The 21,010-nt window shown below is 41.0% G+C and overlaps 1 protein-coding gene across 2 annotated transcripts in view; it reads right to left on the bottom strand.

Annotated features, from left to right (window-relative positions):
• The window catches only part of LOC144504285 (collagen alpha-1(XII) chain-like), a 284,762-nt gene that overhangs the window by 187,088 nt on the left and 76,664 nt on the right, over window positions 1–21,010 (bottom strand). For both annotated transcript variants that reach the window (XM_078229390.1, XM_078229389.1), the window contains exons 14-22: window positions 20,128–20,394; window positions 19,092–19,284; window positions 15,116–15,240; window positions 9,763–9,912; window positions 9,534–9,653; window positions 6,982–7,146; window positions 4,891–5,037; window positions 1,369–1,508; window positions 485–614 (exon numbers count right to left, since the gene is read on the bottom strand). In XM_078229390.1, coding sequence (XP_078085516.1) covers window positions 485–614; window positions 1,369–1,508; window positions 4,891–5,037; window positions 6,982–7,146; window positions 9,534–9,653; window positions 9,763–9,912; window positions 15,116–15,240; window positions 19,092–19,284; window positions 20,128–20,394 — 1,437 coding nt within the window. The remainder of the gene's footprint in view (window positions 1–484; window positions 615–1,368; window positions 1,509–4,890; window positions 5,038–6,981; window positions 7,147–9,533; window positions 9,654–9,762; window positions 9,913–15,115; window positions 15,241–19,091; window positions 19,285–20,127; window positions 20,395–21,010) is intronic.

Raw genomic sequence — 21,010 nt, 5'->3', positions numbered from 1 at the left:
GGAATGGGCTTAGTGGTAAAAACTAGATGGCAAGCCAAGGAAAGAGCAGGAAATTAAAAAGGACATAAATTAACTCAATTCTTGGTTTAATATTCATTCTCCTTCCCCTTGCCTTTCATTGAGCGAGGAATTTCACTTAAGATATCAGCGAATATGAAGTTAGACTGAATGCTGTCTGGAAAAAACGTAGAGAATTTGGAGGGAAGGAAAGGCACGGGAAGCGCAAGTGGGTTCTAACATTCACGGCAGTTCAAAATGAAAAGGAACAGCTACAGGAGCACCAGAACAAATTGTGTGACAGATCTTCTTGTTTAGGGAGAAACGTCAGGCATTTTTTTCCACAACATCAATGGACTCAAGTAACTCATGTTCCAATGGACGTTTTGCCAAGCATTTTCAAATGCTTCAATCAAAAAGGTTTGAGAACACAGGCTTCTTAATAGAAATAGCAAGAATAAAAGAAAGATGATAATATCTTACTCACATGTGGTCTCTGCTCCTGAAAGAGGTTCACTGACCTCTCCTTCCAGCAATCCATACACATTCACAACATACTCTGTGTCGGGCTGCAGGTTTGTCAGCACTGTGGTCTTGGTTCTTCCACTTACTAGCATCTAAAACAGCACATTGCCCCCATTAAAATCCTGTGAAATGGAACAGCAGCAGAATGCAAGCAAAAGTAGGAAGCCTGTGCCCACTCTATGTTTGGAGCCTTGAATCTAACCTGTGCAATATTAGTAACCTAAATGTCCACACAAAATTCCCAAGTCTATAACTTTTCTGAAACCTTTTGAAATAAAGAGCTTAATGTCTTTCTGGAAACAGTAGGAAGAGGAATCCTAAGGTAACGAACACATTAGCACATTTGTAAGATTACATAGTGGAACATCAAACACTGAAAAAGATATGGACCTCAGGTGCCAATCTCATTTCATATTCCCACGACGGTTAGTTTTAGTTTGCACCCATTCGAGTTTCCATCAATTTCAGCAGAACCCACAATGATCATAGTCAAAGTTGGAGGGGTCTTAGTGTTCCAAGCAACAATGTTAAAATGAAGCATTAAGCTCTCTTCTTAGTTCCAAGAACTGAAAGGAGAGTGTGACCATATACATGTTGAATATACAGTTGGATGACTTTCCCACTTCAGTGCTGCTACTTCAGTGCTTCCACTGCACAATGTGCAGTGCAATACACTGAGTGATGACAAGAGCAGGAGCCAAATGCAAAATAAGCATTTACCACTGGGTACAACTGACCCAATTTGACCTCTCAGCTGTTCTCTCACAGTCATGGCCCTCTCCAAATAGCTGTTACAATCTGATTGCTTTGAAGTTTGTGCACCACATGGAAAATCAGTCAACTAACCTCTTCAGTTCTCCCTCCGCTCACAGGTTGGTATTTCACACTATACCTATCAACGTTTGAATCAGAGTGATCCCAGGTTACTCGGAAGGAGCGATAAGTTGGCTCAGAGGTAACCAGGTTTGTTGGAGGATTCAATTCATCTAAAGCAACAAATATTAAGAGAGAATATAAGTAAAAACTTTAGATTAGAAAAGGCCATTAACTCTTTTTCACTCTGCCATCTGCTTGCCTCTTGTACTTTCCTGCCTCACCAAGCAACTTGCTAAAGCTTCTACAGCAGCACGACACAAACACTGCAACTATAAAGACAGGGGCAGCAGTTGCATGGAAGCACCATCACCTCCCAGCACCCCTCCAAGTCAGATGTTGTCCTGAATTGGACATGAATTGTCTTTCCTTTATCATCAACTGATCAAATTTCTTTACCTCTCTATTTAGCAGCACCGTGTCAGAAACTCCATCGCCCAGGCTGCAGAGTTTTAAAAAGAAGGTCCACCAGCATCTTCGCAAGAGCAACTAGAGATGGATATTAAATCCTGGTCTTGACATCAACACCCATATCCAGAGAATAAATTTTAATAACATTGTCACCCATTCAGTACAGACATATTTCTTATTACCTGTTTAAAAATACTCTCAGTTGTTTAGATTGATTGCCTTGGTCAAAATAAATTATCTGTTTACTTTATTGACATTATATTAATGTTTATTTATACTAATGAGATTGCAGCTTAACCATTTTCTCTCAAAGTTTATGCATCTTGATTTTCTACAAATTTTCTTGTACCTTATATAGGTGGGGCAATCTTCATCCACCATCAGGGACAATATGGTGATTGACTCCAGTCATATAGAGATTACTCAGTCCACATTTTACAGTCATCATTTTTTGCCTCAGAATCACGGAATTGTTAGAGTGCAGAAGCAGGGTTTTTGGCTCATTGTCCCTGCTCCGGCTTTCCAAGCGAGCATCGTGGCTTCGTGCCATTCCCCTGCCTTTTCCTCATACCCTTGCATATTGTTTCTATTTAAGTAATTATCTAATGCCCTCTTGAACGCCTTGATTGAACCTCCCTCCACCACACTTCCAGGCAGTGCATTCCAGACCCAAATCACATGTTGTGTGAATAAGATTTTTAACACATCACATTTGCTTCTTTTGCAAATCACTTTAAATCTATGCCCTTTCGCTCTTGATCCTTTTATGAGCAGGAACAGTTTCTTTCCATCTACTCTGTCGAGCTCCCTCACGATTTTGAACATCTCTATCAAATCTCCTCTTCACCTTTTTCTCTCCAAGGACAATAATCATAACCTCTCCAATCTATCCTCATAACTGAAGTTTATCATCCATTCTTGTAAACTTCTTCTGCACTCTCTCCACTGCATTTACATCCTTCCTATTGTGATGATACTGTGCTATTAATATATCTTATGTGTGAGGAGGATTGCTTTAAGATTCAGTGTTTTGTTGCAGTCAGTTTGGGTCTGGGGGGAATGCATCAGATGCTGATGAGCATTATAATTACTCATTTTAGCTATTTAAGCATTTACTTAGCAGAAGCTAAATGAGCTTTTGTTTACCAAAGAAGAGGACCCTTGGGATGTTTCCTTGATTAAAGTAATGGAAAGGTGAGTTAGGTATACAGGGTCATAGAGTCATGTGATACTAGAAATGGAAGGAGCTAGGTTTGTAGCTTTCTGAGTTCAGTTGCTGGAGAGGGTTGCTTAAAGATAGCAGTCTACAAGCAGTACTCTCTCTCTCTCCACAAAATCTCTCTGGAAGTTCCAATGCTGTTAACAAAGGTTACAGCAAGTATGCCTGGATTTGCTAACTATTTTTAAAGTGGAGTTTAAGTCTTTAAGAGACATATTGCTTAATTGGAACTGAAGAGTAATAATTTAGAAGTTAACAGTTGTTTCTTTTCATGTTTAAAGATTGTTCAATGGCTAAGAGTTAAACTGTTTTATTTTGTTAGAGTTATATTTAAACTGTGTTATGAATAAAGTTTGTTTTGTCAAAATAGATCCCTAATTTGCCAGTGGAATTACTCCTGGAGTAAATCATCCTTTCCTCATATTTATGCCAAAATAGAAAAATTGTGGGGGTCTTCTCTGACTTCACAGTATACCTTGATCATTCTGATCGGACAGCCTAATACTATAGTGTGGCACCCAGAACTGTACGCAATATTCCAGCTGAGGTCTAACTAATGTCTTGTATAAGCCCAGCATAACCTCCATGCTCTTATACTCTATGCCCCTATTAATAATGCTCAGGTTACTATATACGTTATTAACTGCTCTCTCCACCTGTGCTGCCTCCTTCAATGATCTATGCACATATATACCCAGATCGCTCTGCTCCCACATTCCCTTTAAGAATTTTACCCTTTATTTCATATTGTCTCTTCATGTTCTGGCAACCAAAATACATCACTTCACATTTCTCCGCATTGAACTTTATCTGCCACCTATCTGCCCACTTAACCAACTTGACTATGTCCTTTTGAAATTCTACTTTGTCCTCTTCACAGTTGACAATATTGACTCTTACTTTGTGTTCATGGAGATGACTGACACCAACACTGAATAATGAGCTAGTTCTCATGTTGATGACTCATGTTAGGATCAAGAACCCTCAGCTCAGTTACTTTGTGCATTCTAGACAGAGCACTCTTCCCTCTACACTGCCCCATCACTCCCAGTGTAACATCCAGCTACCCATATCATCCATTCCAAACCTCTCCTATTTTGATGGAGTTATCCCCAGTTTCCTGGCTAATATTTAACCTTCAGTCAACATCACTGTATGGTCATTTTCCCAATGCATTTTGTGGGAACTCGCAGTGCACAATGTGGCTGCCAGTTTCCTATATTATCCAATGACTATACTTTAAAAGACTTTTTTATGAATTGCAAAAAATATTTGGACATTCCAAGGTTGTAAAAGGTGCTATATAAATTCAATTGTTTTGGCTTTTCATTGGAGATGAAAGACCAAAAAGAATAAAGTTAAGTTGCTCCAGCCTTTGACCTTCGTCTCATGATACGTTTGGGCTCACTTTCTATTCAACATTAAGTGGGGCTCACACATCTAATTCACCACTAATGCTGCCTTCAAGGGCTTGACTTCCTCAGTCCTCCTAAACTTTGCCAAGATAGTACACAAAAGGATTTTTCATAAGCGTTACATCAACATGAAATATCTTTCTTTCAATGTGGCCCTATTGGGGAAGACCAGGAAAAACATTGTTGCATAGCAAAATAATCCACAGAATAATGTCTTGTCATTATAAAGACACTAATACTAGGCAACAGGTCATCACTCCATTGCTCCACTTTAACTCCTGAATCTATTTAAGAACGAAAAGAACTGTAGGGCTATGGGGAAAGAGCAGAGGAGTGTGATTAACGGGATAGTTCTTGCACAGGTACAATAGGCCAAATGGACCCTTTCAATACTATATGATTCTCTGCACAATGCTTATTAAAATCAAAATATCAAAAGGTATTTCATACTTGGTCCCTTCACACTGTTGCAGAGGTTCGTGGTGAGGTCATCAACGATTTCGGCAAGCAGGGAAAAATCAGCCACATTGTACATATGGATGCTATCCGGATCAGTCGCAATCAATTTCAATTCAGCTTCATCGGCATTCTTAATACCTAAGAAAGTACATCAGAACAGATAATGATCAGTACTCACGGGGAGACGGGAACATAGTGATGATACCACTGGACTAGTAATCCAGAAGCCCAGGCTAATGTTCTGGGGACAGGGGGTTCGAATCCCACCATGGCACTGGTGGAATTTAAACTTAATTAATAAATCTAGAATTAAAAGTTGGTCTCGGGTAACCATGAAACTATCATCGATTATCATCAAGTTCACTGATGGTTTTTAGAGAAAGGAATCTAACGTCCTTACCTGGTCTGGTCTACATGTGACTCCAGAACCACAGCAATGTGGTTAACTCATAACTGCCCTCAGAAATGGCCAAGCAAACCACTCAGTTTAAGGACTATTAGGGATGGGCAACAAATGCTGGCCTAGCCAGTTAAGGAATTAAAATAAACTTAAAAATCACTGAAAGGTACAGAACAATGACCTCAAATCTTGAATTCTTTCTACGGTCCCTCCTCACTCAAAATTTCTTTAACCCATCTTTAGTTCTGGTGTATTCCATGTAATATCCCTTAACCAGCCTCAGGACTCTGCAATTCTCTTCCAATCACTTTACACCTCCTCCCAGCTCCCCCCCCGCCCTCCCCCCCGCCCCCCACCCCGCCCCCCGCCGGCTTCTAAAGCTGTCACGTTTTTTCACACTTCATCCTCAGTATGTACCACCCCATCACCAACACCTTCCCCCAATAAAAGTTTGTTCAGGCATTTTATTAGCTGGGGTGATGGAAACAAGAACTCCTGAAGTGGATTCAGTAATATCCTCAATTCAAGGAAGTGCCTGAGAGGTTGTGCATACGGAGGGACGATTTCCACTGCTCCGTATTCAAAACTCAATACTCAGCATGAGTAAAATTTAATATGACTTGCTATAAATTACAAATTTTGCAAATCACCCTGATTGCAAAGCCTTTTTGTTGTAAATTAATACCATAGACACTAACTTAGTTGCATATGGCAATGTAACAGTTATGTTACTGGACGAGCAATCCAATCAGTCAATGACCAATATACCCAAATGTACTTTTTCCCATTGGAAGGAATGCTTAAACCCCCATTGGAAGAAGATGGGAGCAAAGTTCCATAAAAAGCTATAGGGGGCAGATTTTTACTTCCGTTGGCTTCACTGGGGAGAGATTCGATTATCTCATAATTTTCCGCTATACCAATTTTCAATCCTCACAGAAAAATAATCAAAATATCAATACAATTTATTATAAGGTTTCCTATCGAAGGTAAGAGGTGAAAGGGAATCTCCATTGATTTTGTTATCCCGAACACTGAAATTTAGTTGAATAATTAGGCGTTGTTATCTTTCATTTATTTTAAAGGCTGCCATCTATGAAACCCAGCTTCAACCCCCTACATCTGGAGAAATAATGATTAAATCCCACCATATCAGCTTGAGAGATTAAACTTAGTTTTCTAAAAAAAAAAGGAAATTAACAACTACAATCTGCTAAAGTGTCAGATTGTCATGGAAACCCAACTGGTTCACGAGTAGACAGGGTATTAGGTTAGACTTGTGATAACAATATTACATTGGTTGGTCGAGTTCAGAGAATGGGCCACTTATAGAATCATAGAATCATAGAAACCCTACAGTGCAGAAGGAGGCCATTCGGCCCATCGAGTCTGCACCGACCACAATCCCACCCCACATATTTTACCCACTAATCCCTCTAACCTACACATCCCAGGACTCTAAGGGGCAATTTTTAACCTGGCCAATCAACCTAACCCGCACATCTTTGGACTGTGGGAGGAAACCGGAGCACCCGGAGGAAACCCACGCAGACACGAGGAGAATGTGCAAACTCCATACAGTTTGCAAACTCTGAACTTATCACACAGCCTGCTCTGCCCGACTTATTTTCAATACTCAACATATTTTCCAAAACCCTCAATTTCATACCATATCAACTTACCAACAGCATACAGTTCCACTCCGATAGCGCGCAAAGTTTCAGAAGGAACACCAACATCATCTTGTGATTTGCCATCTGTGATGAGGACACCAATCTTGCGTGCGTTTGGACGAGCACCTGACTCAGGCTTGAAGTTGTTTTCCAATATGTAGCTCAGAGCCATGCCTGAGGCAAACAAAAAAGGGCAACTTGCATCAATGATTGAGCGAAGATTCATTGAGGGATAAATTTATACTGATAATTGGTTGAAGGCTTTGACTCAGAGTTAGTATTTATTCCTCTGAGTTACATGGGGAAGGGTTCAATCCCTATGACTGCAGATTAGGATATGATCTCTGAACATTGAATGGACAGCCAGTGGGGGATTCATATCCAAAAGGAGTAATCACTATTCCCACCTCTGAGCCTCCCCTCCAACACGGGAAATCAGTCAATGACCAATATTCCCAAATGTACTTTTTCCCACGAGAAGAAATGCTTAAACCCCATTGAAAGAAGATGGGAGCAAAGATGCTGATTTTCAATCCTCAGAAAAATAAACAAAATATCAATACACTTTATTATAAGGTTTCCTGTAGAATGCAAGAGGTGAAAGGGAATCTCCAATGATTTTGTTATCTCGAACACGGAAATTTCATTAAATATTTAAGAATTGTTATCTTTCATTTATTTTAAAGGCTGCCACCGATGATACCCAGCTTCAATCTCCTTTATATCTGGAGAAATTATGACAAAGGCATATTGTTCATTTATTTTTCAGAGATGTTGGGCAATGGCCAATGAGATATGAAAGGGTTATGTTTACGAATTATGTTGTAGGTTTATAAAGCTCCATCTAGAGCCTATTTCGTGTACTGTGTTCAGCTGCGGGCACCAATCCTCAGGGGGGAGTTTTTTTGACTTGGAGGGGGACACAGTTGTCGATTCACTAGAATAACACCATGACTGCAAGGTTTAAATTATGAGAACAGGGTACACTGACTTGACTTACATTATCTTGATTACAGGAGATTAAAGGATGTGGAAGCCATAGAAAGAGTGCAGAGGAGATTTACAAGGACGTTGCCTGGGTTGGGGGGCATGCCTTATGAGGATAGGTTGAGTGAGCTCGGCCTTTTCTCTTTGGAGAGACGAAGGATGAGGGGTGACCTGATAGAGGTGTGTAAGATGTTGAGAGGTATTGATCGAGTGGATAGTCAGAGGCTTTTTCCCAGGGCTGAAATGGTTGCCACAAGAGGACACAGGTTTAAGGTGCTGGGGAGTAGGTACAGAGGAGATGTCAAGTGTAGGTTTTTCACTCAGAGGGTGGTGGGTGCATGGAATGGGCTGCCAGCAACGGTGGTGGAGACGGATTCGATAGGGTCTTTTAAGAGATTTTTAGATAAGCACATGGAACTTAGTAAGATAGAGGGTTATAGGTAAGCCTAGTAATCGCTAAGGTAGGGACATGTTTGGCACAACTTTGTGGGCTGAAGGGCCTGTATTGTGCTGTAGTTTTTTTAATGTTTCTATGTTTCTAAATATCTTCTGAGTTGTTTAAAGAAGTTGGTAGGGTAGATAGAGAGAAATTATTTCTGCTGGTTCCGGACAGGGGGCTTAATCTTAAAATTAGATTGAACTCATAGAATCCCGACAGGACAGAAGGAGGCCATTTGGCCCATCAAATCTGTGCTGACCATAATCCCACCCAGGGGCTATTCCCCGTAACCCCACACATTTACAGTGCTAATCCTCCTGACACTAGGGGCAATTCAGCATAGCCAATCCAGCTAACCCACATATTTTTGGACTGTGGGAAGAAACCAGAGCACCCGGAGGAAACTCACACACACGGGGAGAACGTACAAACTCCGCACAGACAGTAACCCGAGGCTGGAATCGAACCTGGGCCCCTGGTGCTGTGAGACAGCAGTGCTAACCACTGCGCCACCGTGCCGGCCCGGATCTAGATCATTCATTCAGGAGTAAAGTCGGAAAACGCTTTTTCACACAAATTATATTGGAAATGTGAAACTCTCTCTCCCAAAAAGCTATGGAAATCAAAGGGGTAGGTGGGGGAATCAACTGAAAACTTCAAAACTTGAGATCAGATGTTTTGTTATGAAAGATTATTAATTAAGAATTACTGAACCTGGGTACATAAGAACATAAGAACTAGGAGCAGGAGTAGGCCATCTGGCCCCTCAAGCCTGCTCTGCCATTCAATAAGATCATGGCTGATCTTTTCATGGACTCAGCTCCACTTACCCGCCCGCTCACCATAACCCTTAATTCCTTTACTGTTCAAAAATTTATCTATCCTTGCCTTAAAAACATTCAATGAGGTAGCCTCAACTGCTTCACTGGGCAGGGAATTCCACAGATTCACAACCCTTTGTGTGAAGAAGTTCTTCCTCAACTCAGTCCTAGGTAGATTGGTAGGTGGATTGAGTTCAGCTACTGATCACTTATGGTCTAATTGAAAAGTAGAACAGACTTAAGGGGCTGGATGACCTGTTCTGATTCCTGTGTTCCTAAAGGATCATCCAGATATGCAGGATAAAACAGCCTACCTGTGAGGGTGTTGCCGCCTTTGTAAGGTAACCCTGCCACAGCAGCCAGTAAACTCTGCTTGTCCTTGTACTCGTTCAGGTTCCACTCGGTCCTTGGATCTCCACTGTACTGGGCCAGACCTGAACATTCACACAAGACAGTGAGCTGTGTTTTTTCCCATTTGTGAAAGGATGGAGAAAAGCAAACTGATGGATTGAAGCCAGACTAGGTAACACTGAGAGAGCTTACCAAACTGTACTCTTCTTGGACTAATATCGAAGACTTGAACCAGCTTGGTGATGAAGTTTCTGATCTGACGGAAATTAAGTCGCCCAATACTCCAAGATCCATCCACAAGCAGCACGATATCAGCAGCTGCCTTGGTGGTACATTGCGTCCCTGTCACAGTTGAAAAACAGTTACCACGGGGAACAAATTTTTGACGCAAACTTTGAGCCTACTTTAAAAAAAATAATTGTGTACATTAAGCAGCACGTTCTCGTTCAGTTATTTGACAATGAGACATATAATCACCAAAATATAAAAGACAATTTGCATTAGAATGTGGCTAAGTAACCAAAGTAAATACAGTGAGATTTTGCCGTAATGTTCACCTTTGCAACTGGCATTAAATAACCTCTATAGAGTTTAGGAATGAAACTGGAGTTAAAAGGGACAGTGGCTTCATGACAATAGGTTGACCAAACATTTTGGTTTGAGAAGGGAGGTGATCATCGTATATAAGTGACACAATGGCATATTTAGTTGTACCACCAAGGCAGCTGCTGATATCACTTGGTTTTAAGAAGACTAGAAATTAACTTTTAACAGCTATTTACTTGAATGAAGCCTCATCAGCAGTGGGAGATCATAGAATCATAGAATCCCTAAAGTGCAGGAGGAGGCCATTCGGCCCATCGAGGCTGCACTGAACATAATCACACCCAGACCCTATTCCTGTAACCCCTCATACTTACCCTGCTAATCCCCGACACTAAGGTTAATTTAGCATGGCCAATCAACCTAACCCGCACATCTTTGGACTGTGGAGGAAACCGGAGCACGCAGAGGAAACCCATGCAGACACGGGGAGAATGTACAAACTTCACACAGACAGTGACCCAAGTCTGGAATCGAACCCGGGTCCCTGGCACTGTGAGGCAGCAGTGCTAATCACTGTGTCACTGTGCCGCTCCTTTACCCTATGGTAACCCTAGCAAATAGCTACAAATAATATATCCCAATATTAACACTCAATTTAGCTTTGAGAATTAGAAATGTACGTAATGGAGAATTATTTATCTATTATTCCAATATGTCAAGCATGTTGTAATGCAATATGACCAAATAGGCTGAGTATAAGTTAATTGTCAAAATCCCCCAATTTTATTGTCCCTGACTACAGCAACTTAACAATAAATAACCTTGGATTACCACCTTCCTTGTCAGTTCATTTTGGATAAGGGCTATTACTTAAGATAGAATAATGTTCCCTTAATGCCTCCCTGCTTAAATTTACCCAATGCTTTTGAAGATCCTTTGAATTCAATATCAAACATTCATTGTGTCCAATCCCAAACCAAATGCTGGAAGAACATCGAAATAGAGGAAAATGATAATACAGAAAATCAAATTCAATTCTAACAAATCAAATAACAGGTAGGTTAACATAATCACATATAAATGTTCATGGTTTCAGCACGAAAACATAATACAAATGAAAAACAGTATCCAAGTTTCTCAATCTCGATTACTTGCATAAATTAACTGAAGTATAAGACTTTAGCTGGAGGCAGAAAGCTTCAACGCATGAGAAGAAAATGCAAAAAATTGCATTGCACAAACACCAAAGACCACAATACGCAAAGAAGGTTTCAAAATAATGTTTATTTAAATTTGCAGAGTGCTTGCGATTGAGTCAACAACACTTTCTATTTTGCAGATTTCGTGACAATCCACGCAATTGCTGGCTACATAACAAGCAATGACTCCTGGCTTTTTCCCTGATATGTACTCAGCTTGGTAAATTCACTCCGTGGCTTAATATGTTTCTTCCATGCTCATGTATGACTCCTGTTTTCAATGGGCGAAATACGGTAAGTGGATGCAGTGTTAGCTACAAAATTAAAAAGGAGTGCGAGTGGGGAAGGTCCTCTTCTAAATGAACATCAAATATTAACATTTTATGGCATCACAAAGGGAGAAATAAGAATTAATTAGAGTTGCTGATCCATGTGCGATATATATACTGTGCATGATCATGACTGGAAAAAAAAGAACAAGTTTATATTTTGAAGCAAGAAAAGACATCTTACAATGTGTACAGAGAACTGGAAAATAGCTACACTGGGGTAAACCTTGTGACAGTATAAGATTAAACTTTCAAGTTTCCCATCTGAACATTTAGTACACTCATCTTACATTTCTATGTGTATGTTATGTCAATACATTTAAAATAAATAGGTTAATGCCAGAGATGAATGTGCTCAGGGAAGATTCACTGCACCGAAGATTGAATGTTCTACCTTCCTGAGTGGAAACTCCAAGGCCTATACTCAAATGAATCTATTATCCTTCAGTTACAAAGTCTTCATCAGCAAGCCCTGCTGTTCCCTTTTATGAAGGAAAGGCTTCCAATAATAAAAGTAATACTCTAAGTCAGTGGTTCCCAAAGGGTGCAGCGCGCCACACTGGTGCGGCAAGAGAGGATGGCAAGTGTGGCGGGAAGATTCAAGGACAATCAAAGAAACATTTAAACATGGTTTAAACAAGCATTGTTTTATACTTTCTGGATGTCCCATGATCATATTATAAAGTAGTTGTGTGTTCTATGTTATGAATCAAGCACTGCTAGGGGTTGTTTTTTTTTTGTTTTTGAATGTATTTCTTATCAATAAAATATTCGGTGTGGCGCGAGCAAATTTTTATTCCGAAAGTGCGGCCCAGTGAAAAAAGTTTGAGAACCACTGCTCTAAGTGGTTTGCTTTCCTTTTAATTAGAATGTTTGCAATTGTGAAATTTCAGCGCAAGACAAACAGTTCCAGATCAATGGTAAGGAAATTAATGGAAAGTTTAAATGTTTAAGTAGCTGATTTACCAACCACCTTCTCCTGCCCAAAATATACCTGTATTACTGCTTGAAATATTTGTGCTGCGAATGTTCACTCAGTCTACTGTTGTGAATGTGAGTTTAGGTTGTTGGCTCCCGTCAATATTCTGCTGGTTTTTGATACATGGTGTGGTACAATGACACTTTTTAAGCTGCTGTTATATGTTGTAGTTTAGAACTGCAATGGGCAATCTACCCAAGGAAAATAATTTTGGTGTACAATGTCACACAGTGGGTGGGATTTTACGGTCTCAACTCGTCCCGAAACCGTAAAATCCCGGTCAATGGACCTTTCCATGGTCCGCCCCTCACCTGCTCCAATTCCCGTGATGGGCAGGGCGGTGAATTCCAGCAAGTGTTACGCCTATGAAATATGTGTAATCCTTTCTAAGAATATCACAGTCAGTGTGAGAAGGTAGAATATGATAGACGAATTTGGCTTTGATACTTCGAGACAATTAATTTTGCAACTGTCCCATTACCACTTTGGAGGTATGAGGCCTCTGCTTGAATGCAGAATTAACTTTATTAAATGTAACATAATTTATTTTCTTCTTGACAAATGTCCTTGTAGGCCTGTTTAATATGCTTTTCCAGTAATTTCTCTTGTGAACAGTGATTCACATCTGCCTTAACACAGTGGAAAGAGGAGTTTCATATGAGTGTATTAAATGTTCATAAGAGATCATAATTTATACCTGAGTCTGTGGGGACTCAATTCATACACACAGACTGCGTCCTGGTTTATTATCTTGTTGTAATTCAACTTCTTTATGCTGATGACCCTCAGAAACTCCCCACAGACAGTGGCATTTCCTGTTGCCATGTAAAGGTCCAGCTGACCTGAGGACCATGGCTGAGAGTGCTGGCATTTGGCCACCTCCCAGGCCATTGCCAATGACCACAACAGCCAGCCACCAGCAGGCAGCAAAGAATAATCCTGACACAATTCTCCTTATCATTTCCCAGGCAATATCTCAACTCCTTATTATCCAATTATTCAGTTCATAATCTGAAAGGAATGAGACTTACTTGACCTTCCCCTTCCCTCAGCCCAGAGATCCTCTTCTATAGAAACATGAAGTGACTGGAAGCGGCAGCCATTTTTATTTTATCCAATGTTAATTTCATAGTAACTCCATTGCAGTGTTAATGTAAGCCTTACTTGTGACTAATAAATAAATAACTATAATAAATAAATTCCTCTTAGTAACCAAATGGCATTGGGAGTTGAGCAGATTCTAATGTCTGCCAATTTGAGTCAGTTGACCTCAGATTGGGGTGGTAATTCAGGAGAGGGAGGAATTTTGATTAAAGTTTCCTGCTCCTGGCCCATTAGGAAATAGACTGTTGGTTTATTAAAAAGTCCTTTCTGGGAATTCGCTCTAACTCCTGCTGCTGACAGATTTTCCCTGACAGAGAATTGGGGTGTAACCATGCTAGTCTAGGGTTAAGACTGCAGTCAGGTCCCAATGATATCACTGGAATCTGACTGCATATGTAAGGCAGCAAGTGATCCATCAGGATCAGGGTTCAGTGGAAGATCAGAGGGATAAGTTGCCTGGTTGCATTTTTAACTGCAATCCCCTGCTCCCCCACCCACATTCCACTTGGAGTGTTGGTGGATGGGTGTCAAACCTCCCACCAAATTGACTAGCCTGGCAGAATAGATGGTTGGGCAGTGATCAGTGGGACAAAGGTGCTGACTGCTTTCTGGAGCGATGGGATTAAAATTGAGGAATGTATGGATACGGATCAACATTTTTATTTATTCACATCTTTTATTAGCTACAAAGGGCCTCAGGAGAGTGTGGAGCAGCTGCCACAATAACAAACTCCAACATTCTTGAGCCAGAAAATGACCCATTTACAGAAAGTATTAAAAATACTTTAACGTCAAATTATTGAAAGCTTTAGAGGTGAGGTCAATAGCAAATTTAAAAGCTAATATTGATAGCTTTTTTGTTAAATATGGGTAGCAAGAATTATAGAACCAAGGGAGTTAAAATACAGAACAGCCAAGATATAATTTATTGGCAGATCAGGTTCCTGGCAAGGAGATCGTGTGGCACAGTGGGTAGCGTCCCTCTCTCTGAGGGTTTAAGTCCCACTCCAGAACTTTAATAGCCACAAAAGGTACATTTAGAACATGGCTAAACAGGTTGATCATCAACCTGTATATCCTTCCGATATGTCAAGGTAGACGGTAAGAGTGGGAGAGACAGCTGGGTCAGCCTTACTTGTTACCAGGTGGTGCCCCTCAAGCTATAGCTTCAGGCTAGTGATCTATTCCAGGAAAAGCAAACAATGGAAAACAGACGTGAGCATATGCTTTGTCTGCTGCATGTATCTCTGGATGCAGGAAGTTAACTAAGTCAGGTTTAAGCATCCGATTAGCCTCCTTTATGTTCTTATTAGTACCAGTGCTGAATATGTCACTGCTTTGGAGAGAAGCATCATGTTAAATCACTGATCATTCAGCACAATCGTTACCTGATTCCACCGTAGGCGGCTCTATTGGCTCATCAATAAGGATTGTCTTCTCTTCCCCGAGAAGTGGCAAACTTTCTCCACCTTCAAACATTCCGGAAACTGCCACTCTGTAGGTGGTGTCAGCTCTACAAATACAAAAAGGTAGCCAAGGTGTCAGCTTGACATCACAGTTGGCATAAAAAAGTTTTTTTTAAATTTCACAGCAAAGCAACAGCTCTGGTCCCTTGTTCATAACACCAGCAGAGAATGAGAAAAAAAACTCATAATTAGGGAATCCTGCAATCTCAAGCATCAATCAGAGCATTACTCTATATGGCTAGAGTCAGTGTTTGCTTTCTCTCATCGCCTGAGACACCGTTTGGGGGCAGAAGTGAAGTTAGGTCAAGCAAAAATGGAAATTGCTCCAAATCCCCTTCCTGCACTACCATTCCAGAGCTTGGGACTCAGGAAGCTGAAGACATGGCCACCAATAGTGAAACGACAAAAACTGAGAAAGTGCAAGAGACCAGAATTGAAGGAACACAGAGATCTTGGAGGATTGTGGGGCTGGAGGGATGAGGAATTTCAGAGATGGGGAGGGGTGAGCCTATTTGACTACAACAATGTTACATTCAAGGTGCTGCCAGAACAGGAGCAAATGTAGGTCAGCGAGAACATGGGTGATGAGCAAGAGAGTTTGATGCGACTCAGAAAACTGACAGCAGAGTTTTAGATGAGCTCACATTTATGGAGGGTGGGAAGGCAGCCAGTGGAATGTTGGCCAGTTGTGTCTGGAAGTGACTTTGTCGTGGATGCGAGTGTCAGCAGCTGATGATCTGAGGCAAGGGCGGAGATGGACGTCATTGCTGAATGGGAGACATACGCTCCTGACAATGGAGCGGATATGTGGTTGTGAGCCCAGCTCAAGGCCAAGTAGGAACAGACTAATAAAACGAGGAGTAAAAGCAATCATTCTGCCAGAACCAGATGGTTCATATGGAAGACAGACTTTTATGTGATAGCTGCAATGGGGTTCACATTGAACTTCCATGTATGAAGCACACATTGAGAATAACATACAATATCCTACAGGCATTCTGTGTATGGTTCTCTTTAACAATGTCTTTGATTGACAAACTATTCCAAATCGCTGCAATCAAAAGTGCATTAAGTAAATGTTTAAATATGATAACTCCCTCATGAGCATCAAAATCCATTTCAGACTTTACCTTCCCACTCTATCAAGTAACAAGTAACATAGTTAAGTAAATAAATGGAGCTCTGATATCTAATTGCACCTATGGGAGGTGACTCAATTCTAAAGTGATCTGAGGTAAAAAAATAAAGGATGAAGTAAAAATGAAGTGTAAAAACAGTTACATCATGGCTTAATGGAAAACAGATAAAGTAATCAACAGGCTTTTTCTTCGGAATATGCAGAGGGTAGCCACATCCCCAATTATCTGTGGGCCACAGTTTGAGTGGGGATAAGCTGTTGATTCAGCTGTCATGGCGCACCGGGCCCTTGTGCTCAGGTGGAGTGAAAAGCAAGGGCTGGCAGAAAGGCAATCTGGTCAAGCAGACCATAATGAAAAGAAGATGTGAGCTGGAAAGAGAATAATGCACACCAGCCACTGCGTTTCCCAAACTGCCCTGCAATCATTCTTTCATCACAGTCACTCCTTCCAAGTTGGTAATGATGATTTTTTTCAGTTTCCGTCCATAGCTGCTGTTTTATTATTAATAATAAGAAGGGAAAACAAATTGTGAAGTTTTCCAATCTCACCAGGGCATTTGCCCTTCGCTGAAGTCAGAGACAAAAGCTCAGTTACCAGAATCATGCTTGCAAGAATGGTTTCCAGCACTGGGACCATAGAAAACCCAAAACCCTCTTCTTGCTGAATCACAGGTTCTCCTTCTACCCCTTTCCAATCTTGGTGAACAACTGCCCTTGGCTCTTCATCCAGAATTCTCCATAAGAATAACATTTAATGGAGCAAATTCTACAAGTTTCAACCATTTGCCTTTCAATTACACACATCTGGAAGAGTTTAAGTGGCCAAATTTTAAAAAATAAAAGATGCGTAAAAATGTAAGGTTCTGCATGAGTAAACAGAAATCGCCAACGACATCCGCCATTTCAAAAATTAATCCTTATTTTTATTGGGGCAAATCAACAAATCATGTCTCAGCAGCCTGCTTTTGCTTCTCCTTTAACTACCAATTTCTAAAACTTGGCTCATCAAGATGGGACATAAATCCTACCATCAATGCATTAAGGGGGCAGGAACTTTTAGCCATTCTCGCTGGCGGCATCTATCTGTCCCAGCAATAGTGGCTGTGCCCCCTCCCCCCCAATGGGACCCCGGTGGCGGAGAATGCAAACAACAGGAAACTCCTGTTGACAGCTACAGGACTGGAAGATCCCATTGCCGGCCAATGGCGGGCCACCTCTGCTACTGCAAAACATGCTCTGGGGTTGTGGAAATTCCTGCCCTACAAATGGATAGATGTCAGAAAATCAATAGGCAGCGATAATTTCATGATGAATTCAAATGGTTGATCTACAAAATAATAGATAAATGGCAGTGGGTTACAGGCTGGAATTTAATCAAAGGGTTCAGGAAGTTTATTTATAAGTAATAATGGATAGCTGAAAATAAGTGCCACAGACTGCAGTACCGCCATTGACTAATTAGTGTAATTTCAGATTGCAGTAGTTTTAGTTTCAAATGTTGAGCTCCACAGACAATTTTTTCAGAGCATTTCCCCACTCATCCCCCAAAGCTTTGGCATAAGAGCTTTGGAAATCTTGAAAGTACGCAATGAATCCATTTTTCCATTTGAGTTATGACAGGCGAGCAGGAAAATCCCTGGGGAAATCCAATTCTCGGTGAATTTAAAGTGGAAACTGAATTCCAATTCAGAATCTTGATGCAATTATTCCACATTTCTAATAGGTCCGGGGATGAAATTATGGGCTAACTGGGGGCCAAGGATGCTGGGAACCTTCAGTGGGGTCCAGCACCTGACACGGGCTAGTGCTCCAGTTTCCCAGCTTCTGTGGAATTGCCACATTGCCTATAAAATATGGAATGGACTAGTGAGAATTTATAGAAACAAGTATCTGGTGCCCTTTGGCAATGAAAAAACACAATGTAACCATTCGCACAAACTACAAAGACCATTTGTGTCAGCAAGCTGCCTTCACAAGGACAATCCCACAATGGAATAAACTACCAAAGGAAATAGCCACAGCTCCATCACTGGAATCTTCAGAACCCATCTTTAGATTATTCCCATTTTAAACAAAAATTATCAGAATTACCATCTCAGCAGCTCATGCCTGGTTCCATTAGCACTACCCATATAGATGTTGGTGGAGTACAACTGACAGTACGAAAGGAGAAACAGAAATGCCACGAACAGTACATTACATCCTTCCTCATTCTTTTTTGGATACTTCAGCTCATTTAAGGTTGGTGGAAGATCTTCAAATCCCTACCAAATATTCGTAATGCAACCAAAGAACATCCACGCTACAAACAGTCTAAACCTATCCCAACCCAAATAGTCAAGAATCATACAATACCTCCAACTGCACTGGAATAAAATCGAAGAAGGTAGCACGTTATTAAATTCATTTGAATGCCTTTACAGCTTCATTTTCTTTTTAAGGGTATCAAGACTCTGGGCATTTAGTCCCAGTTGTGTCACTGCAGAGTTACACACAGAAAACCAGTGTTTCTCTTTGAAATCAATCCTGATTGCTTTCATCTATCTTCTGGCAGATAGCTGGAATTTATCATTGGCGAATACTCCACAATGTAAGGGAAATTAAAGGTAGCAATCCCAAGGTCACAATCCAATCTCGCAACTAAAAATGTTTCCAGATCTGCTCCTAAGGCTCAAGATTTCACTAACACAATGATAGTAGTGCAAACTTGTTCCCCTTGCGACTTTAAAAATAAAGAACATTATCCAATTTTGTGTTTACCTTAGCTCTTCCAGTACCACGGTTGTATCATACGGTCCCAACACCATTTCCCCTAGTTGTTCTTCACTTCCCATTGGGTGGTAGAGGACTTTGTATCCTTTGACCTCTCCTGGGGATGGTTCCCATGTCACTCTGAAGCTAGTTCGTGCAGGTTCAGAAGTTTGTAAGTTTTGAGGAGGTTTGTATGGTGAGGCTGATGAAGAGGGTGGGGGGGGGGGAAATCCAATGTTAATAGCTGAACTTCATCTCAACCATCCATCAAAGCAACATTTCTCACTGAATATCGATATATGAAAATGAAGACAGCAACAGATCAATTCAACATCCTGGCCTGTTCTACTCAGCTATGAAGCCTTGTGCAACATGGTGCAGACCCTCCCCCAACTATCTGACAGCTGGGAAGAAACTGGATCAGATAGAAACCAAGACCAATTTATTCTGGCAGATCTAAAGTGAGTGGTTAGGATACTTACAGATGGTTAAGAAGAATTCAGTGTAGCAGAATTTGACTGTGGGCAGTGACCTTTTAATGCACTTTAACACAGAAACTGCTATCAGTGATTTTGTATGACAAATGCACAATGCATTTAAGTTGATTCTGCTGTAATATATGAGGATACTTGGTAACCAATTTGTGCACAGCAATCTTCCACAAACAGCACTGTTATGGTGGCCAGATAATCTGTTCTTTTGTGATATCAACTAGAGATAAATATTGAACAAGACATTGGGGGGATCGTCCCTGTTCTTCTTCAAGTTGCGCTATGGGATCTTTTACATGCACCTGGGAGAACAAATGGGTCCTCGGTTTAATGTCTCCTCTAACCATGCAGCACCTCCTCAGTGTTACCGAGGTTGTGTTCAAGTACTTGAACAATAGAATATTACTCTGGAATAATATGAAGGACATATAATCCTCAGAAACAGAATAGTGTAAATATAAACTAGGAGACCTCAGCGATGCCTGCTGATTGGGGTCATCTGTGAAGAAACTTTTAAAATCTCATTGCAGGTTATTCAGACACCACTGCCTCACCTGTAGTTCCCTGTCCCGATCGTAATTTTCCTTCTCCTTTTCTGTACATAGGAATCACTGAGACATTGTATGATGTTTGGGGGTTAAGCCGTCTGAGGACAGTGCTGGTCAGATGAGGGGGAATCTTGGTGGCAATGCTCCTGCCCCCAGCAGCTGGCCGGTAAGAGAGTCTGTAGTTCAGCACGTTGCCTGGAGCAGGCAGCCACTTCACACGGAACGTGCTGACTGTTTCCTCTGATATGATCAGGTTCTTGGTCTCTGGTGCAGCTGTTCAACAGCAGAAGAGAAAAATATTGGAGCTGTTATTTTGATAAATCATTTTCAAGTCCTTTTGAAGTGTAATCGCTGCTGTAATGTGGAGAAAAGTGACAGCCAAATTGCTGATTGCAAACTCCCACAAACTGGAAAGAGTTAACTGACCAGAAAATCTGACTTAGCGCAATTAGGCGATACATAAATATTAATTGGGACGCTGAAAATATTGCTGCACTTCACAATGGTGCTGCATGATCTTTTGCTTGAGAGAGCGCACGAATTCAGTATAACAGATTACCAACTTGTTAAGGCCGATTCTGTCCAAATGCATAAGGTCAAGACCTATTCTGTTTAATTTCAGTAGATTGCCTTTAGTTGCTCAGCAAGTTGATACAGTCAACTATTAACCGTCGGGGAACTGCACGTGTCAGGAACGTTTCAAGGTAGGTAACTAGTCAGTGTTGAGTTGGTTGATTTTAGCCAGCTGAGAGGCAATTCAGCTGAGGGAAACCTGGATTAAGGAAGGGAATATCAATGCAAGGACATGCACTCCTGATTTCTAGTCAGCAAGCCCCCTAGCAAGGAAGGCATTATGACATGTGTAGGTAAAACTGGACCTGGCTGTGAT

The sequence above is a fragment of the Mustelus asterias genome, chromosome 15 (genome assembly GCF_964213995.1).
Source record: "Mustelus asterias chromosome 15, sMusAst1.hap1.1, whole genome shotgun sequence".
NCBI lineage: Eukaryota > Metazoa > Chordata > Chondrichthyes > Carcharhiniformes > Triakidae > Mustelus > Mustelus asterias.
Note: the sequence above shows the minus strand (reverse complement) of the source record. Positions and strands in the feature narration are given on the sequence as shown.